Consider the following 17,861-nt stretch of genomic DNA (forward strand, 5'->3'; position numbering starts at 1 on the left):
TCTCTTGGCAGGTCATTATGCGTGGAAGGGGCAGAGCAGTCGGAGGACAGATGGGCCGAGGACGCATGATGCCAAATAAACAGAACCTGCGTGTAGTGGAGTGCAAGCCTCAGCCGTGCGCCGTGTCAGTTGAAGGGCTTTCTTCGTCAACTACTGATAGCCATCTGAGAAATATGCTGATGTCAGTCGGACCCATTCAGGTAAGTCATTATCAAGAGTTGCTTTTTTTTTTCATCCAAACACTTGATGGTATTTTAGTAGCTAAAAACAAAAATAAATTTCAAATTGGCATTTTCAATTATGGGTTTTCTTAAAGAATAAGTAAACCTGTATTATGTTCGTTAAAGAATAAGTAAACCTTTATTATGTTTATGTTAAACAATAAGTAAACCTTTTGATTTTTTTTTCTCTTTAAATTTATTATACACAGCCCACAGATTACTATACATTTCTCCCTTAATTTAGTTTTATTTATTTTCTCTAATACCTATAGCTGAACTGCAGCTCTTTAAATTAAAAGTTAAAACGAAGTAAGCTTTATCAGAAAGGTCTTTATAAATACACCAGTAACCCCTCAAAGTAACACTGATCTGAGTCATCTGTCAAAAAAAACACATATTTTTCCTTCTATTGTGTACACATGGGCTTCTGTATCAGACTTCCTTGAAGGGCTAGGGCTTGAGCATGCTCAGTTTGCTCCTCCCTCCTCCCGTCCCTACTGTAATCTGATCCCAGACATATAAGCGAGCAGGGAGAGGCAGGAAGTGATGTCACACCAAGCAAATATGGCAGCTGCTATCCTAAACAGAGAGAGCTTCTAGAGCTGTTTACTCAGATAGCATTCTACAGAATAAGTATAGTGTTCTTGCTTGCACCATTGTGGCTAATCTATTGCCAATAAACTCTGTAGCTTTCCTTCTTCTTTAAAGGGATACTGTCATGGGAAAAAAAATCAAAACCCATCAGTTAATAGTGCTGCTCCAGCAGAAATCTGCACTGAAATCCATTTCTCAAAAGAGCAAACAGATTCTTTTATATTTAACTTTGAAATCTGACATGGGACTAGACAAATTGTCAGTTTCCCAGCTGCCCCAGTCATGTGACTTGTGCTCTGATAAACTTCAGGTACTCTTTACTGCTGTACTGCAAGTTGGAGTGATATCACCCCCCCGCCCCAGCAGCCTAACAGAACAATGGGAAGGTAGACAGCAGCTCCCTAACACAAGATAACAGCTGCCTGGTAGATCTAAGAACAACACTCAATAGTAAAATCATCTCTCTTGGTTTCCACAGATGGGTTACCCGGCAGTAACCAATCAGTGACCTGAGGGGGGCACATGGGTCATAAATGTTGATTTTGAATCTGAGCTGAATGCTGAGGTTCAATTGCAAACTCACTGAACAATTATGTCCCATGTGCCCCCCCCTCCCTTAGAGTCACTGACTAACTCAGAGTTAGAGAGCTGCAAAGCAGGAAGTAGTGTTCTGGCTATTATGTTACACATTCAGCCTTTATAAATTACATTTTTGGCTAACTAACTATATTAGAAACATTTTATCTTTTGCACAGACTATCTGTTTACCCAGTTTTTATTTTGACACTGAACTGTTCCTTTAAAGAGCTGCAGTTCTGCTGATTGCATCAGAGAAACAAAATTTAAAACTAAATGGCAGGAGAAAGGTATGTTTTTCTGGGGGCTGTGTAGACTAAATTTAATACACTGAAACACCTTTGCGTGAGAAGTATGCTTTGGTTAGATTACTTCATACAAATATTGCTCAATGTTTATCGATCACTTGCTGGCCATCAAAAGACCTTACTACCGATATTGGATAAAGGAAATGATGTCTTGGTTAACTCTTGCAACACTGTTTTTGTGAGAATTCCTAGAAAATCACCTCACCCTTGCATATTTTCACTGAGGTAAAGTAATGGTGGCTAGGGATACACAAGGCATTTTAACTGCTGCTGTTATTAGGTGAAAACTGCTGCACTCAAAATTCCCTGTGTGGTTCTGGCTCTGCTAATGGAAGAGGGTATCCAGTATATGTATGGTAAAAGTCAGATAAGGAAAGGGCTTTTTGACTGCAGCTCTGTTCCCCTAGAGCACAGCAGCATTCAAACACGGAAGCCGGCACTTGTGTTAGAAATACAAATCTAAGTGCCTGGGTGCAGTGGTAAAATATAGAATAATCTAACAACAATGTCTGCACTCTCAGGTCTTAAAAAGTGAAAAGGTTATCACTCTAGCCTTTATCAAACTTTGAAAAAGACTAGAGTGCTAACCGAAACGTCAGTTCTTTTCAATAAATAACTGTAATCCTTTTGAGATCCCTTTGTCGGTGTTACACTCCACGTGTGGCGTTTACCTGATGGCACCGGATAAACCTGAGCCACTCCTCAGTGGTATGGTGAGAGACTGGGTACCTGGTACTTACTAGCGCAGTGCCTCCACCTAGTGGGATCTGAGAATGCACCTACGAGTGGCCCCACTAGGAATACAGTAACACATACAGTATTGGTTAACCCGAATAATGGTTTATCTTCTACACGAGAGTGCACTGTCTTGAGTTGGATCTAAGAGGGTGAGAGATTGCCTTTGATTCATTGGGACACTGATGTATGAAGTGCCAGGCACAGCTCTTCATGCCAGTTGGCAAATCCTGTGACTCAGTACTGACAGCTGGTCTGTCGGATACCTACAAGTTATCACGGAGGTGTGAACTACCCCACGGTGCTTGAAGGAAATTCAATATACCTGCAATTTCCCTTGCCAGTTTCTAATGTGCCAGTCATACATATGTTAGTAGTCAGCTCTAAAAATAGCTATAGCCGCTTCCATGCTCCACTTATCTTTTGGGACCCCTGTAGAGCCCATGACCAAAATCCTGTGTTCCCCTTCACTGATACAGGTATTGAAGCTGTTATCTGGAATCCTGTTACCCAGAAAGCTCCAAATTACAGGAAGGCCATCTCCCACACACTCCATTTTAATCAAATGATTCAATAATTAAAAATGATTTCCTTTTTGTAATAATAAAACAGTACCTTGTACTTAATCCAAACTAAGATATAATTAATCCTTATTGGGAGCAAAACCCATTTCACGTTTAAATTTAATTTCAGTAGACTTGCGGTTTGAAAATCCAAATTACGGAAAGACCCCTTTTCCTGGAAAACCCCAGGTCTCAAGCATTCTGGATAACAGGTCCCATCCATGTACCTGCTTGAGAATCTGTTCCTTTGTGTTCTCTTTAAATCTCATTCATTAACTTGTGTTTCACTGTGCTACCGGACAGATAACTAAATGTTGTACTCTTATAGCTTTATGTTGCATCCCTAAGTACATTTAGGGTCAAACCTCCCCATATCTTCACATTTAATGAATAATTGGACTTTTTGTTTTGGAGATTATTTTATTTTTAAAACACGTTTTGGATATGTTAACCATCGTCATACTCTTGAGGGTAAAAAGATTATAGCACTTTCAGAGTTATTTTATCCTCTTGTCTACCCTCCCATCTTATGCCCTCATCCTGAGGCCTATAATGAATCAAAGGTCCATGAAGTGCCTAAAGCTACTTTGCAAAGTGATTTTTTTTTTTTTATGCTCTTTTTACACTTATGCCTATGTTTGTGCAATGACGATCATTTTCAATTCTGTGAGTTTTTTTTTGTGATTAGAGGCAGAAAATTGCTATCCCTTCATCTAGCAACATTGCATAATACTCTACCAACCTCTCTGGGAAGGGAGTGTGGCTGTGGGACAGCAGGTATAGTAGGGAGAGATGGTGCCTATAGTAACAGTGGATAATAGTCTCTTCGAAGGGAGTGTGGCTGTGGGATAGCAGGTATAGTAGGGAGAGATGGTGTCTATAGTAACAGTGGATAATAGTCTCTTCGAAGGGAGTGTGACTGTGGGATAGCAGGTATAGTAGGGAGAGATGGTGTCTATAGTAACAGTGAATAATAGTCTCTGGGAAGGGAGTGTGACTGTGGGATAGCAGGTATAGTAGGGAGAGATGGTGCCTATAGTAACAGTGGATAATAGTCTCTGGGAAGGGAGTGTGACTGTGGGATAGCAGGTATAGTAGGGAGAGATGGTGTCTATAGTAACATTGGATAATAGTCTCTGGGAAGGGAGTGTGACTGTGGGATAGCAGGTATAGTAGGGAGAGATGGTGCCTATAGTAACAGTGAATAATAGTCTCTAGGAAGGGAGTGTGACTGTGGGATAGCAGGTATAGTAGGGAGAGATGGTGCCTATAGTAACAGTGGATAATAGTCTCTGGGAAGGGAGTGTGACTGTGGGATAGCAGGTATAGTAGGGAGAGATGGTGCCTATAGTAACAGTGGGATAATCGTCTCGGAAGGGAGTGTGGCTGTGGGATAGCAGGTATAGTAGGGAGAGATGGTGCCTATAGTAACAGTGGATAATAGTCTCTGGGAAGGGAGTGTGACTGTGGGATAGCAGGTATAGTAGGGAGAGGTGGTGCCTATAGTAACAGTGGGATAATAGTCTCTGGGAAGGGAGTGTGACTGTGGGATAGCAGGTATAGTAGGGAGAGATTGTACCTATAGTAACAGTGGATAATAGTCTCTGGGAAGGGAGTGTGACTGTGGGATAGCAGGTATAGTAGGGAGAGATTGTACCTATAGTAACAGTGGATAATAGTCTCTGGGAAGGGAGTGTGACTGTGGGATAGCAGGTATAGTAGGGAGAGATGGTGTCTATAGTAACAGTGGATAATAGTCTCTAGGAAGGGAGTGTGACTGTGGGATAGCAGGTATAGTAGGGAGAGATGGTGCCTATCGTAACAGTGGATAATAGTCTCTGGGAAGGGAGTGTGACTGTGGGATAGCAGGTATAGTAGGGAGAGATGGTGCCTATAGTAACAGTGGGATAATAGTCTCTGGGAAGGGAGTGTGACTGTGGGATAGCAGGTATAGTAGGGAGAGATGGTGTCTATAGTAACAGTGGGATAATAGTCTCTGGGAAGGGAGTGTGACTGTGGGATAGCAGGTATAGTAGGGAGAGATGGTGCCTATAGTAACAGTGGATAATAGTCTCTGGGAAGGGAGTGTGACTGTGGGATAGCAGGTATAGTAGGGAGAGATGGTGCCTATAGTAACAGTGGGATAATAGTCTCTGGGTAGGGGCCGTGGTGTAGTACGGAGAGATTTGTTTTTTAGGAAATTGTTACAGAGCTCCAATTAATCTACTGTTACAAAAACCATTCCATTTTTTTACTGTGCAGTTCTCCCTTCCATTTCTAATAGAATCATATCCTATTTTTCTTTGTAAATTTGGATCCCAAATGAAGCTGTTTTGCATTACTTTGCCTAATAAAGGATTGAATGATATATTTTAATCACTCACAAATCTAGTTAGAGTGTAATTGTCGGGTATCCGAAATCTAATGCAGTAAAATGAATGTTGACATCATATCTAATGGGCTAATTATAAGGGACCAGAACATTGCGGTTCTATGTTTCTCTCTCATCAGTCCCTAAGTATCTAAAGTCTGAGGTAACTTAAGTACTTAATCTTCTTAGACTTAATTAGAAGGAAATGTCAGATGAGTATGATAGCAATTACTCTGATATTAATTTCTTTGGATTGATCTGCATCATGCATATCCTAATTAAATTGTCAGAAGTCCATCTCCCACTCAACTGCATTTCTAATTTATACACCCTCATTAAAGGGGAACTATAACGAAAATGATAATTTTATATCCGCTTCAGCAAAGTTTTCTAAATACAATCAATTAAAAATTCTGTACTGTTTCTGAAATAATCAAGTTTATCTTCACTGTTCCTCTCTCAGCATCTGTTTCTCTTCATTCTCTCTTCATGCAGCAGTTGGGTGTCAGATATTCATTGACAGTTAGATCCAATATATCTTATAGGGGGGCTCCTTTTGCCTAGAAGATGTATTAGAGCTCACTCTATTAAAATCACCAGACATCATGTCTCTCTACTTGCAGAATTTTTGCAAAAGGCAGTTATTTTGTTAGATTTTGTTAGCTTTTGTTTGTACTGGAATCAGTTATTTGAGTGACCTCTAATACATCTGCTAGGAAAGGAGCCCCCCTATAACATATATTGGATCTAACTGTCAATGAATATCTGACATCCAATTGCTGCATGAAGACTGAATGAAGAGAAACAGATGCTGAGAGAGGAATAGTGAAGATACACTTGATTATTTCAGAAACAAGGCAGAATATTTAATTGATTGTATTTAGAAAGTTTTTATTATTTCAGTATGATGAAGCTCATATTAGATTTTCATTGCAATAACTAGTTTGTCCTGCCTACAACCTGCTCACAACCGGCCCCACAAATGTCACCCATGTGACCTCTATCTTATGGGATAATGGCGCTATAGAACTGCTTGTTCTTGTATGATAAACAGCTAAAGTGACCTGTAACATCACATTTATTGTCTTCTTCTAGAAGACATTGAATGCTGATTTTGTTTGACTTTGTTTTTAATGTTACATTAGTGGAATCTGTCATGGAAAGTACCACGGTATTTATGTTAATGGAAAGTTGTTCATGCACTACTGTGTCAACTGATTCACCCAAATTTGTCAACCCTTAGCATTCTACTGATTTTATAAATCACGTGAACTTACCCTATCTATCAACATCCAAACTTCTGTTTCTTTATGTTCGCTGCTCCCATATTAGTTTGGCACAGGGTCTCCTCCCTCTGTCTCAGGTGGAAGCTGCAAATGCAAAATGCGGAAAGAAGTTAGCTCACCTACACTTTGGCTAGGGCCATACGATTGCAGATCGCGGCCTGTAAAGAAATGCTTTAGAGAAGCAAGTAATCGTTTTTTAAACCCATTGAATAGATGTTAACAGGGTCAGACTGGGCCAGCCGGACTCCGGTAAAAAACCCGGTGGGACCCCAGGCCTTGCTGGCCCAGTCTCGCTATTGGCGCTGCCCCTCTGACCTCCCTCCTTGCCCCCGGTTTTGGCCGCAAACCGGAAAAAAGGTAAGCGTGGAGAAGGGCGGGTTGGCCAGCGTGTCTTCTCTGCTGCAGCAGGGGGACCGGGGGGGGGCGGTGTGGTGGCCCCGAAGCAGTAGGTTCGCCAGTCTGACCCTGGATGTTAACTTGGTGTATTCTGCTTAGCACACTTAAATATCGCTCTGACTACTGATTATGCATAACTTAATGTGCCTAGGTCAAAGGGCAAGTAAAGTTTAAAATAGACTAAGGCTATAAATGCTGTATTTTGTATACTAAACATGAACTTACTGCACCAGAAGCCTAATCAAACAAATGATTTATGCTTTCAAAGTTGCCCACAGGAGGTCACCATCTTGTAACTTTGTTAAACATCTTTGCCAAGACCAAGACTGTGCACATGCTCAGTGTGGGGGATGTAAAGGCAAAAATAAAATCCAATACAAATCTCTATACAGTCGCCGACTGCTCTACAGGGAAACAAACAAAGCTGCTTGAGTTCTGCATGGCTGGGAAGTAAGGCGGGGGCTCCTCCTGCTGTTCATAAGTATGATTGTTTCCCTGCAGAGCAGTTAGGGACCGTCTGACAAATCCTATCCACAGAAGTAAATGAAGGGAGAATTTCACTGCATACAGTCAGGTTTCTTATAAAAACAGTACACATTTTTTAATTAAAGTATATCGGAGATAGGTTTCATTTTCACTAAAGAATTTAAAAATGGGATTTTATTTTTTTGCCTTTACATGCCCTTTAAACATACGTGCCTCTAGATCTGCCAATATATGACTTGATCGATTTCTTGGCTGACTAAGATCTGGGCAGTTACAAAATCCTGTTTGGGAAGGAAAGCCTCCACACATTGATGCAGTCCTTTCCTGATGGCTCCGTCTAGGCCCCTATTATGATACGATTGTTTCGGCCAAGTGAGTGGATGTTCAACTGAATGACCCCAGTATTTGTTAAGGCACCTTTTTTATCTCAGAATGTTAGAGAGATATCTGAAAGTACTATTATACTGTAGCGAAGAGAAGCGGAAAACACACAACTTCTAATCAGGCTGGATCCCTGGAGGCTAGCCCCAAACTGTCATAATGTTACCTATGGCTGCTGAACAGTTGCTTCAGAATTGAGATGACCCTTTGCTTTTTCTTGCACGTCTATTCTAAGGTACCTGCAGGAATCTTATACACAAGCTCTAAAATACCCACATTTACATCTTCCTGCCCTTCTAATTCTTTATTTAATGTTACGTCAAAGTCAATATAACTGATCTTTAGTTGTTATAAATGCAATATCCTATCTGACATGAACACTGATCTGTTTTTATAACATTTTAGTTGGCAAATAACGGGCTGGATTGCGGTGCAGTAGAGAGACCTCCAAACAATGGTATTTATTTTCTTGTTTTATTATTTTAGAGCTTTTGTATATTTTTTTCTGAGTATCTGTCATAATGTATTTTTTTTTCCTTCTAGCTCTTATCCCACCAGTCGATGTATGGGTGATAAATCTTTTCAGTTTTGGGGTTATGCTATTCCGTAGTGGTTGCTGTGCACAGGTCCACAACCACCTATTAAATAAACATTTGAAACGTGCACAGCTACTCACTTAAATTGGTTGTTCACCTTTAAATTAACTTTTAGTATGATGTAGAGAGTGATATTCTGAGACAATTTGCAATCGGTTTTCATTTTTTATTATGTAAGGTTTTTAAGTTATTACATGGGGCTAGACATATTGTCAGTTTCCCAGCTGCCCCCAGTCATGTTACTTTTGCTCTGATAAACTTCAGTCACTATTTACTGCTGTACTGCAAGTTGGAGTGATATCACCCCCCTCCCAGAAGTCCATCCGCAGAACAATGGGAAGGTAACAGATAACAGCTCCCTGGTAGATCTAAGAACAGCACTCAATAGTAAAATCCAGCTCCCACTGCAACACATTCAGTTACATTGAGTAGGAGAAACAACAGCCTGCCATAAAGCAGTTCCATCCTAAAGTGCTGGCTCTTTCTGAAAGCACATGACCAGGCAAAATGACCTGAGATGCACCTACACACCATTATAATATATATATATATATATATATATATATATATATATATATATATATATATATATATATATATATATATATATATAGTCATATGGTACACCGGCACTCACCCTCACTGGATCAAATCCCGGGTGCTCCTCAAAAGGAAATAGATAAATATAGTCAGGAGCACTCACGGGTATAGTGATTAAGAAGTATCTTTTTATTAGATTATTACTAGAGTTTGTAATACTCTAATAAAAAGATACTTCTTAATCACTATACCCGTGAGTGCTCCTGACTATATTTATTTATATATATATATATATATATATATAAAAAAATACACTTGCTGGTTCAGGAATGAAATATTATATTGTAGAGTGAATTATTTAAGTGTAAACCGTGTCATTTAGAATAACTGGTTGATAGGGTCCAAATTACTCTAACAACATGCACTGATTTGAATAAGAGACTGGAATAGGAGAGGCCTGAATAGAAAGATGAGGAATAAAAAGTAGCAATAACAATACATTTGTAGCCTTACAGAGCATTTGCTTTTTAGATGGGGGTCAGCGACGCATTTGTAAAGTGATCTATTCCATATACATAGAAACATAGAACTAATGACCCATACAGGAGATAAAGAGGGACCTGTTTATGTCTGGAAAACCTCCCAGCTGTAGGTCCCTCAACATTCAAGCCCTCCTAATGGGTTTTGCACAGTTGGGTTCTGCATCAGCTTCCTACCTTAAACCAATAATTTAGACATATAACTTTATTCCAGTGAGATTCCACAGAATTGTCAGAACTTGCTACCTGTATTAAGGAGAACGGCACGGAGGACTGGTGTCATTGAGAATATTTAGCCAGAACCCACTCTTACTATACTAATGGTTCCCATTGACCTTTTTCTGCCCCAAGCCTCCTCACTGTAGTACCTGTGTTGAACATATTTCCTACTGTAGGAATTAGCGTTCCGTGGGCTGGTCCCAAACCTCAGAGAGCCGTGCTTTGAGACAGAAAAAGTTTAAAAGGATACTGTCATGGGAAAAAATGTTTGGTTTTTTTTCACAATCCACCAGTTAATGGTGCTGTCACTATTTACTGCTGTGCTGCATGTTGGAGTGATATCACCCCCCTCCCAGAAGCCCATCCGCAGAACAATGGGAAGGTAACAGATAACAGCTCCTTGGTAGATCTAAGAACCGCACTCAATAGTAAAATCCAGGTCCCACTGAAACACATTTAGTTACATTGATTAGGAGAAACAACAGCCTGCCATATAGCAGTTCCATCCTAAAGTGCTGGCTCTTTCTGAAAGCACATGACCAGACAAAATGACCTGAGATGCACCTACACACCAATATAATATATAAAAAAAAATACACTTGCTGGTTCAGGAATGAAATATTATATTGTAGAGTGAATTATTTAAGTGTAAACCGTGTCATTTAGAAATAAAAACGACCATGAAAATCACGACAGAATTCCTCTAATGGACTCTGTCCACGACCCTTCCAGGCTGCCAAGTCGGTGCCCCCTACGTTTCTTCTGATCATCTGCCGCCATATATTTATATACCTGTGCCTGCCCAGCCCCATGTGGTGATGTCAAAGATGGACGGACACAGGTATATGTGTAAAGATGGCATGATGGGTCTCGTTGGGAGTGGACGACTATTTGATGATCTGTGTGGCACACGTAGGAATCCTACCTTTAATTTTAATTAAAGGGGTGGTTCACCTTTAAGGTAACTTATTGTGTTATAGAACAGCCAATTGTAAGCCACTTTTCAATTGGTTTTCCTTATTTATTTATTTATATAGTTTTTTGTCTTTTTCTTCTGACTCTTTACAGCTTTGCAATGGGCATCACTGACTCCCTTCTCAAAATCAAATGCTCTGTAAGGCCACAAATGTATTGTTACTGTTACTTTTTATTCCTGATTCTTCTATTCAGGTCCTCCCCTATTCATATTCCAGTCTCATATTCAAATCAATGCATGGTTGCTATGGTAATTTGGACCCTAGTTAACAGATTGCTTAAGATGCATATTGAAGAGCTGCTGATTAAATAATAAATAAACAAATAATAAAAAATGAAAACCAATTGCAAATTGTGTCAGAATATCACTCTCTACATCATACTAAAAGTTATCTCAAAGGTGAAAACCCCTTTAAGAAATATCTAAATAACTAAAAGTGCTTTTATTTCGCTGCTTCCTGGCTCTTTAGAGTAACTGTGGGAATCAGAGGGCAGTTAATCATCTCCCTCCCCGTTTAATCCCCTAATGAACTCCTCCTTATATGTAAATCTGAGCCACAGGATGTTGGTTTAGGGAATCTGTCTGATTAATGCTCAGTGAACCTTAAAATGTGCACAGTCCAAAGAATGAGCATTTAGTTTGCACTGTCCTATTACAGATCATGTTGTTAGTCAAGGGAATGTGGGCTTTGACTCTTGGATGGCTTATGAGAGGGCTTGCCAGGTAGCCAGTCAGTGGGCTGTATGAGTGTGTTTCTCTTTTCTTTTAAACTTGAGTCCATATGCTTTGCTTGTGTCTTCTGAAAAGAGGGCCCTTTAAATCTAATTGCAAATAATACACACGTTGTTTATTAATTAGGCTGCTGTTCCACGTCAGATGCTGACCTTTTGTGTTCCTATTTACCCTTTATCATATTTACCACTATGTTAGACATTTGTGACTTTTACATTGCCTTATCATTTATTGCTAATTGTTTTCCTCCCTTTGCTTTTCACCGTTACCCCGAGAAACATGGCTGGGCTGCAAATGGCAAGCCCATCTCTCTGTAGCTGGCAGTCACAACACTGTCACAGAAACATCATGTACATTTCTACTCATCTATTCTGATGCGTGAAGAGAGAGAGAATGTTTACTTAACAATTAATCACTGGTTTCTTCTCTTTGCAGAGTTTCGAAATGCTTCCTTGTCAGCGAAAAGCCATAGCCACCTTTAAAGAACCCAAACATGCTGCGACTTTCCAGCAGAGGTTCCACAGGTAACTGGGCAACTCATATTCTGCTTTGATTTTAATCTCTCCCATATAGACATATGTATACACATTAAGCCAGGACTTAGTTTTCTTAAAACCATCTGAATGAAAAAAAGTCAGCCAATTAGAACCCTATGTTGAATAGTTTATAACTGTAGGCATCACGGATGATGTTTCGTTTTTTGCAGCAAAGGGAGTTTTACGCTACACACATGTTTCTTGTTAGTACAGACTAGTTATCCCGTATATTTATAACACATAATCTGCTCGTTGATAAAGGAGAAGTAGAACCGGGCACCTGTCAGTGCGTAGAGCTGCTTACCTTAAAGGAACAGTAATATACAAAACTGAAAGTGTTTGAAAGGAACGACAATATAATGTAGTGTTGCCCTTCACTGGTAAAATTGGTGTTTTTGCTTGATAATCACTACTATAGTTTATATAAACAAGCTGCTGTGTAGCCATGGGGGCAGCCATTCAAGCACAGGATACACAGTAGATGACAGATAAGTACTACTATTGTTTATATAAACAAGCTGCTGTGTAGCCATTTGGGCAGCCATTCAAAGATTAAAGATGAGAAAAGGCACAGGATACCCATCAGATAACAGATTAGCTCTGTAGTATACAATGGGATTCTTCAGAACTTATTTGTTATCTTCTGTGTATCCTGTGCTTGAATGGCTGCCCCATGGCTACACAGCAGCTTGTTTATATAAACTATAGTAGTACTTATCTCTTATCTACTGTGTATCCTGTGCTTGAATGGCTGCCCCATGGCTACACAGAAGCTTGTTTATATAAACTATAGTAGTACTTATCTGTTATCTACTGTGTATCCTGTGCTTGAATGGCTGCCCCCATGGCTACACAGCAGCTTGTTTATATAAACTATAGTAGTACTTATCTCTTATCTACTGTGTATCCTGTGCTTGAATGGCTGCCCCATGGCTACACAGCAGCTTGTTTATATAAACTATAGTAGTACTTATCTGTTATCTACTGTGTATCCTGTGCTTGAATGGCAGCCCCCATGGCTACACAGCAGCTTGTTTATATAAACTATAGTAGTACTTATCTTTTATCTACTGTGTATCCTGTGCTTGAATGGCTGCCCCATGGCTACACAGCAGCTTGTTTATATAAACTATAGTAGTACTTATCTGTTATCTACTGTGTATCCTGTGCTTGAATGGATGCCCCCATGGCTACACAGCAGCTTGTTTATATAAACTATAGTAGTACTTATCTCTTATCTACTGTGTATCCTGTGCTTGAATGGCTGCCCCATGGCTACACAGCAGCTTGTTTATATAAACTATAGTAGTACTTATCTGTTATCTACTGTGTATCCTGTGCTTGAATGGCAGCCCCCATGGCTACACAGCAGCTTGTTTATATAAACTATAGTAGTACTTATCTTTTATCTACTGTGTATCCTGTGCTTGAATGGCTGCCCCATGGCTACACAGCAGCTTGTTTATATAAACTATAGTAGTACTTATCTGTTATCTACTGTGTATCCTGTGCTTGAATGGCTGCCCCCATGGCTACACAGCAGCTTGTTTATATAAACTATAGTAGTACTTATCGGCTATCTACTGTGTATCCTGTTCTTGCACATCATAAATAAAATTCACAGTGGCCCAGGACACTTTTTTGTGAAGCTACTCCGGCATGTTGGATCCATTTACATAAGGATCCCATGCACACACAGGGCTGATACGTAAATACTGCTCATTTACCTTTCCAGTGGGGACCTGGGGTAATTGAATTTGGCATGGCATAAAAATTGCAGAGGGCGAAACAATAACTGGCCTTGTCCACAAACTTGAATCAGGGGTTAATATAACAGGATGACTGGGGAACTGGCAGCTATGCTCTCAATCTCAGCAAGGCACCCCCGCTCCAGGTGTAGGATATATGCAAATCAACAAGAGAGCTGAGAGAAAGCAAACGAAGAGGCAGAACTTGCTGCTAAGTGCTCTTTATTGCACACAACATGTTTCGGGCCCATTTAATAAAGGGCTTTGGGCTCGAAACATGTTGTGTGCAATAAAGAGCACTTAGCAGCAAGTTCTGCCTCTTCGTTTGCTTTCTCTCAGCTCTCTTGTTGATTTGAATCAGGGGTTGGCCAGTAAGTTGGTGCTGCCCTTCTTATAACCATTTTTTTCTCATTTTGCTTACGGTTCCATAAAGTGCTTCTAAATTCTTTGACGGAATTACCTTTTCATTGGCACCATACTTCTCTACCCTGTCCTACCTTTAAGCAGATGTTCTCTCTTGCAATGACAGGTAAATGTTCTCTTATAAACCCTTCCAGGCACATGATAGATTTGTCTCACATCAACGTCTCACTGGTTGCCGATTGAATGCCGTCATTGCGCCCCAATCTGTCACAGCAGCCCAGCGCCAGAATCCAAGATGGATCCCGGAGACTTGCTCGAGAGATGAAGTTCGACTTTTGGATTGACACAACGAAGAACAGAAAGACATGTGTCCTAAACATCATTTTTTGGTGGATGGGGGATTGCATTTAGTGAACGAGGACATACAGAGGAACACTTACATACACCCTTCACTGCGAGAGCCTCATCTACTTGGATCTGGGCAATTTTTCTACTTCTTTCTGTATTTTTGTTCTTGAATGTTTGCCATGCATGTCAGTGGGACTGAAGTTTCACACTTTGAGGCAGAGTTAAAGTTCCTCCGTAGTGAAGAATATGTGATAATGGTTTCTCTTATCTTCTAAGTGGAATATGTTAAAGTCCACTGACTTCTGGGAGCTCTTTCTGCCAAAGTTGATCCCCTTAGCATTTGGTTGAAAAAAAGGCAAAGTACTTATTTTTTTTATGCGTGTTCTCCTACATTAGTGATCCCCAACCAGTAGCTCGCGAGCAACATGTTGCTCACCAACTAGGGATGCACCGAATCCGGGATTCAGTTCGGGATTCAGCCAGGATTTTGCCGAATCCCTGTGCCTGTCCAAACCAAATCCAAACACTAATTTGTAAATTAGGGGCGGGTAGGGAAATCAAGTGATTCTTTGTCACAAAAGAAGAATTTTTCCACTTTTTCCTTTTCTGACCCTAATTTACACATGAAAATTAGGATTTGGATTTGGTTCAGTATTCGGCCGAATCATTAACCAAGGATTCGGGGATTCGGCCGAGTCCCAAATAGTGGATTCAGTGCATCCCTATCCCCAACCCCTTGGATGTTGATCTTAGTGGCCTCAAAGCAGGTGCTTGTTTTTGAATTCCAATTTTGGAGGCAAGTTTTTTCTATAAAAACTTAAGTATACGGCCAAGTAGAGCCTCCTGTAGTCTGTCAGTTCATATAGGGGCAACCAAATAGCCAATCACAGCCCTTATTTGGCACCGCAAGGGACTTTTTCATGCTTGTGTTGCTCTCCAACTCTTTTTACATTTAAATGTGGCTCATGGGTAAAAAAGGTTGAGGACCCCTGTCCTATATAGTCAGCTGTGCATTGTATTCCCCCTGTAGATATTCCATGTAGCCATTTAGAAAACCATAGTCACATATTGGTCATTCTTACCAGTCAGTGGAAGGAACACTTAATAACAAACACCCTGAACCTCAAAATCCAAAAATGAATTCCGGCTTAAACCCTTTAGGTGTAATATACTACATCTAAAATATACCAGGTTTAGTTTTAGACTTTGACGTTTCTCTATATATGAGTCACTTACTAATATATCAGCCAGCCCATAGCTGCTTTGCTTGGGGTTCTACATTATTATGTTCTACATACATTCAAAAAGGATATTTCTTTTCCTTAATTAATCGAGTGGCTCCCTGCTTTGTAAAGGAAACATACCATAAACAAGCTAATATTAGTATTTGGTTATGCCAGCACACATGGAAATACCAAGAGCGAGTGACTCCTTGTTCTTCACTGCCTGATTCTGGGATTATTCTAATGGCAGCATTAGTTTTAGATGCATCCTTGCAGTGATCCTACAGTTTCCAGGTTCCCATACATTATCGCGCTATGGCTGCAAGGAAAATAATAATTATCTTGTACTCACATAAAGCAGTCTTTTTCTTACAAAATAGTACAGGTATGGGATCTGTTATCCGGAAACCCGTTATCCAGAAAGTTACGGAATGAGCATCTCCCATAGACTCCATTATGATCAAATAATCCAGATTTTTAAAAATGATTTCCTTTTTCTCTTTAATAATTAAACAGTAACTTGAACTTGACCCAAACGAAGATATAATTAATCCTTATTGGAAGCAAAACCAGCGTATTGGGTTCATTTAATGTTTACATGATTTTCTAGTAGACTTAAGGTATGAATTTTCCAGAAACCCCCAGGTCCCAAGCATTCTGGATAACAGGTTCTATACCTTTATCAGGTTACTACGATTAGAATGAAAAACAATAAAAATCACAATTTATTGGATATGGAACCAGATCTCATTCTGTAGCCACAGTTATAGCATTTTCCTTAATCTATATACCACCATCAACACAGTTATACATTTCACACGACATATCCGAGGAAGCTGTACATTAGCCAAATCCAACTCCCAGCCCAATTATATACCCTACAGTTTGTGCTGGGAGTTGTATTCCACTCCAGCCGTGCCACAAATCCCTGCAATAAATACAGGTTGGTCAGTTTAAATAATCTTGTCTGTTACTGTTTTAACAACTGACCCGACCATCAGTGGTACTGAAATGCAAATACATACAAAGCCTCCATTGCATAAATTAGCACAGGAATTCCAAAAAAAATAGTGTTATTGCGAGGTAGGAATCTCCCAAAGCAGAATATTCCATGATATATTTGCAGCATGTAGCCATATCTGCTTGAACAACAGTAATTGTACTTCTGTCTCGACTTCTCGAGGCCACAGTTTGTAATGTGCTTCTAGACTGAGCTCATTGGCTGGTCCGTTGTTAGGGCGTTGCTACTTCCTGCAACTGCCATAAAAATGCTTTATGTGCAGGCAGTCTCTACTTCATGCAACTGCCATAAAATTGCTTTATGTGTAGGCAGTCTCTACTTCATGCAACTGCCATAAAAATGCTTTATGTGTAGGCAGTCTCTACTTCCTGCAACTGCCATAAAAATGCTTTATGTGTAGGCAGTCTCTACTTCCTGCAACTGCCATAAAAATGCTTAATGTGCAAGGCAGTCGTCTTGTGGCTTTTATTACAGTGGTACCAGTAGAAGAACACCATGCTGCTTGAACATGCTTCAATGGAATGTACTGAATCCCTAAATATACAAAAATTCCCCTAAAATGTCCTAAACAATAGGACGCTGTACAAAACTTCTTCCGACCCCTCGGAAGACTGGCTTGATGCATTGACTGAATGGTACCTACATGCTTCTCAGTCATTTCTGTTGTACTGTTGAGTGTGCAAAGAGTTCTAGGCTGTACTTAAGTTTTATTCCAAGTAGGGATGCACCGAATGTATTATTTGGGATTCAGCCAAACCCTTGGTGAAAGATTCAGCTGAATACCGAATCTGAATCCCAATTTGCATATGCAAATTAGGGTCAGGAAAGGAAAAAGTGGAAAAAAATCTTCTTTTGTGACGAAAAGTCATGTGATTTCCCTACCCACCCCTAATTTACATATGCAAATTAGGATTCGGACGAATCCTGCTAAAAAAGGCTGAATCCCGAACCGAATCCTGGATTCGGTGCATCCCTAATTCCAAGAACAACGTAGACCTATGTCCTGTGCTTCTAGGTTCTGGGTGCTGTATTCACTGTAGTGGGCTGTACAGTTAAACTAACTCCACATTACTCATAGCACTGATATCCCTTAGGCAGGTCCA

The 17,861-nt window shown here is 40.1% G+C and overlaps 1 protein-coding gene across 4 annotated transcripts in view; it reads left to right on the forward strand.

The window, feature by feature from the left end:
- The window catches only part of rbm33.S (RNA binding motif protein 33 S homeolog), a 68,995-nt gene extending 54,097 nt beyond the window's left edge, over positions 1-14,898 (forward strand). The window contains exons 17-20 of one of the 4 annotated variants that reach the window (XM_018269023.2): positions 12-200; positions 8,323-8,374; positions 11,955-12,043; positions 14,333-14,898. In XM_018269023.2, the coding sequence (XP_018124512.1) occupies positions 12-200; positions 8,323-8,374; positions 11,955-12,001 (288 nt within the window). In that variant the 3' untranslated portion in view covers positions 12,002-12,043; positions 14,333-14,898. The remainder of the gene's footprint in view (positions 1-11; positions 201-8,322; positions 8,375-11,954; positions 12,044-14,332) is intronic. The other 3 variants (XM_018269022.2, XM_018269024.2, XM_018269021.2) reach the window with 3 other exon arrangements.
- Positions 14,899-17,861: the final 2,963 nt, after the last annotated feature.

This window comes from Xenopus laevis, chromosome 6S, assembly GCF_017654675.1.
Source record: "Xenopus laevis strain J_2021 chromosome 6S, Xenopus_laevis_v10.1, whole genome shotgun sequence".
In the NCBI taxonomy this organism is placed as follows: domain Eukaryota; kingdom Metazoa; phylum Chordata; class Amphibia; order Anura; family Pipidae; genus Xenopus; species Xenopus laevis.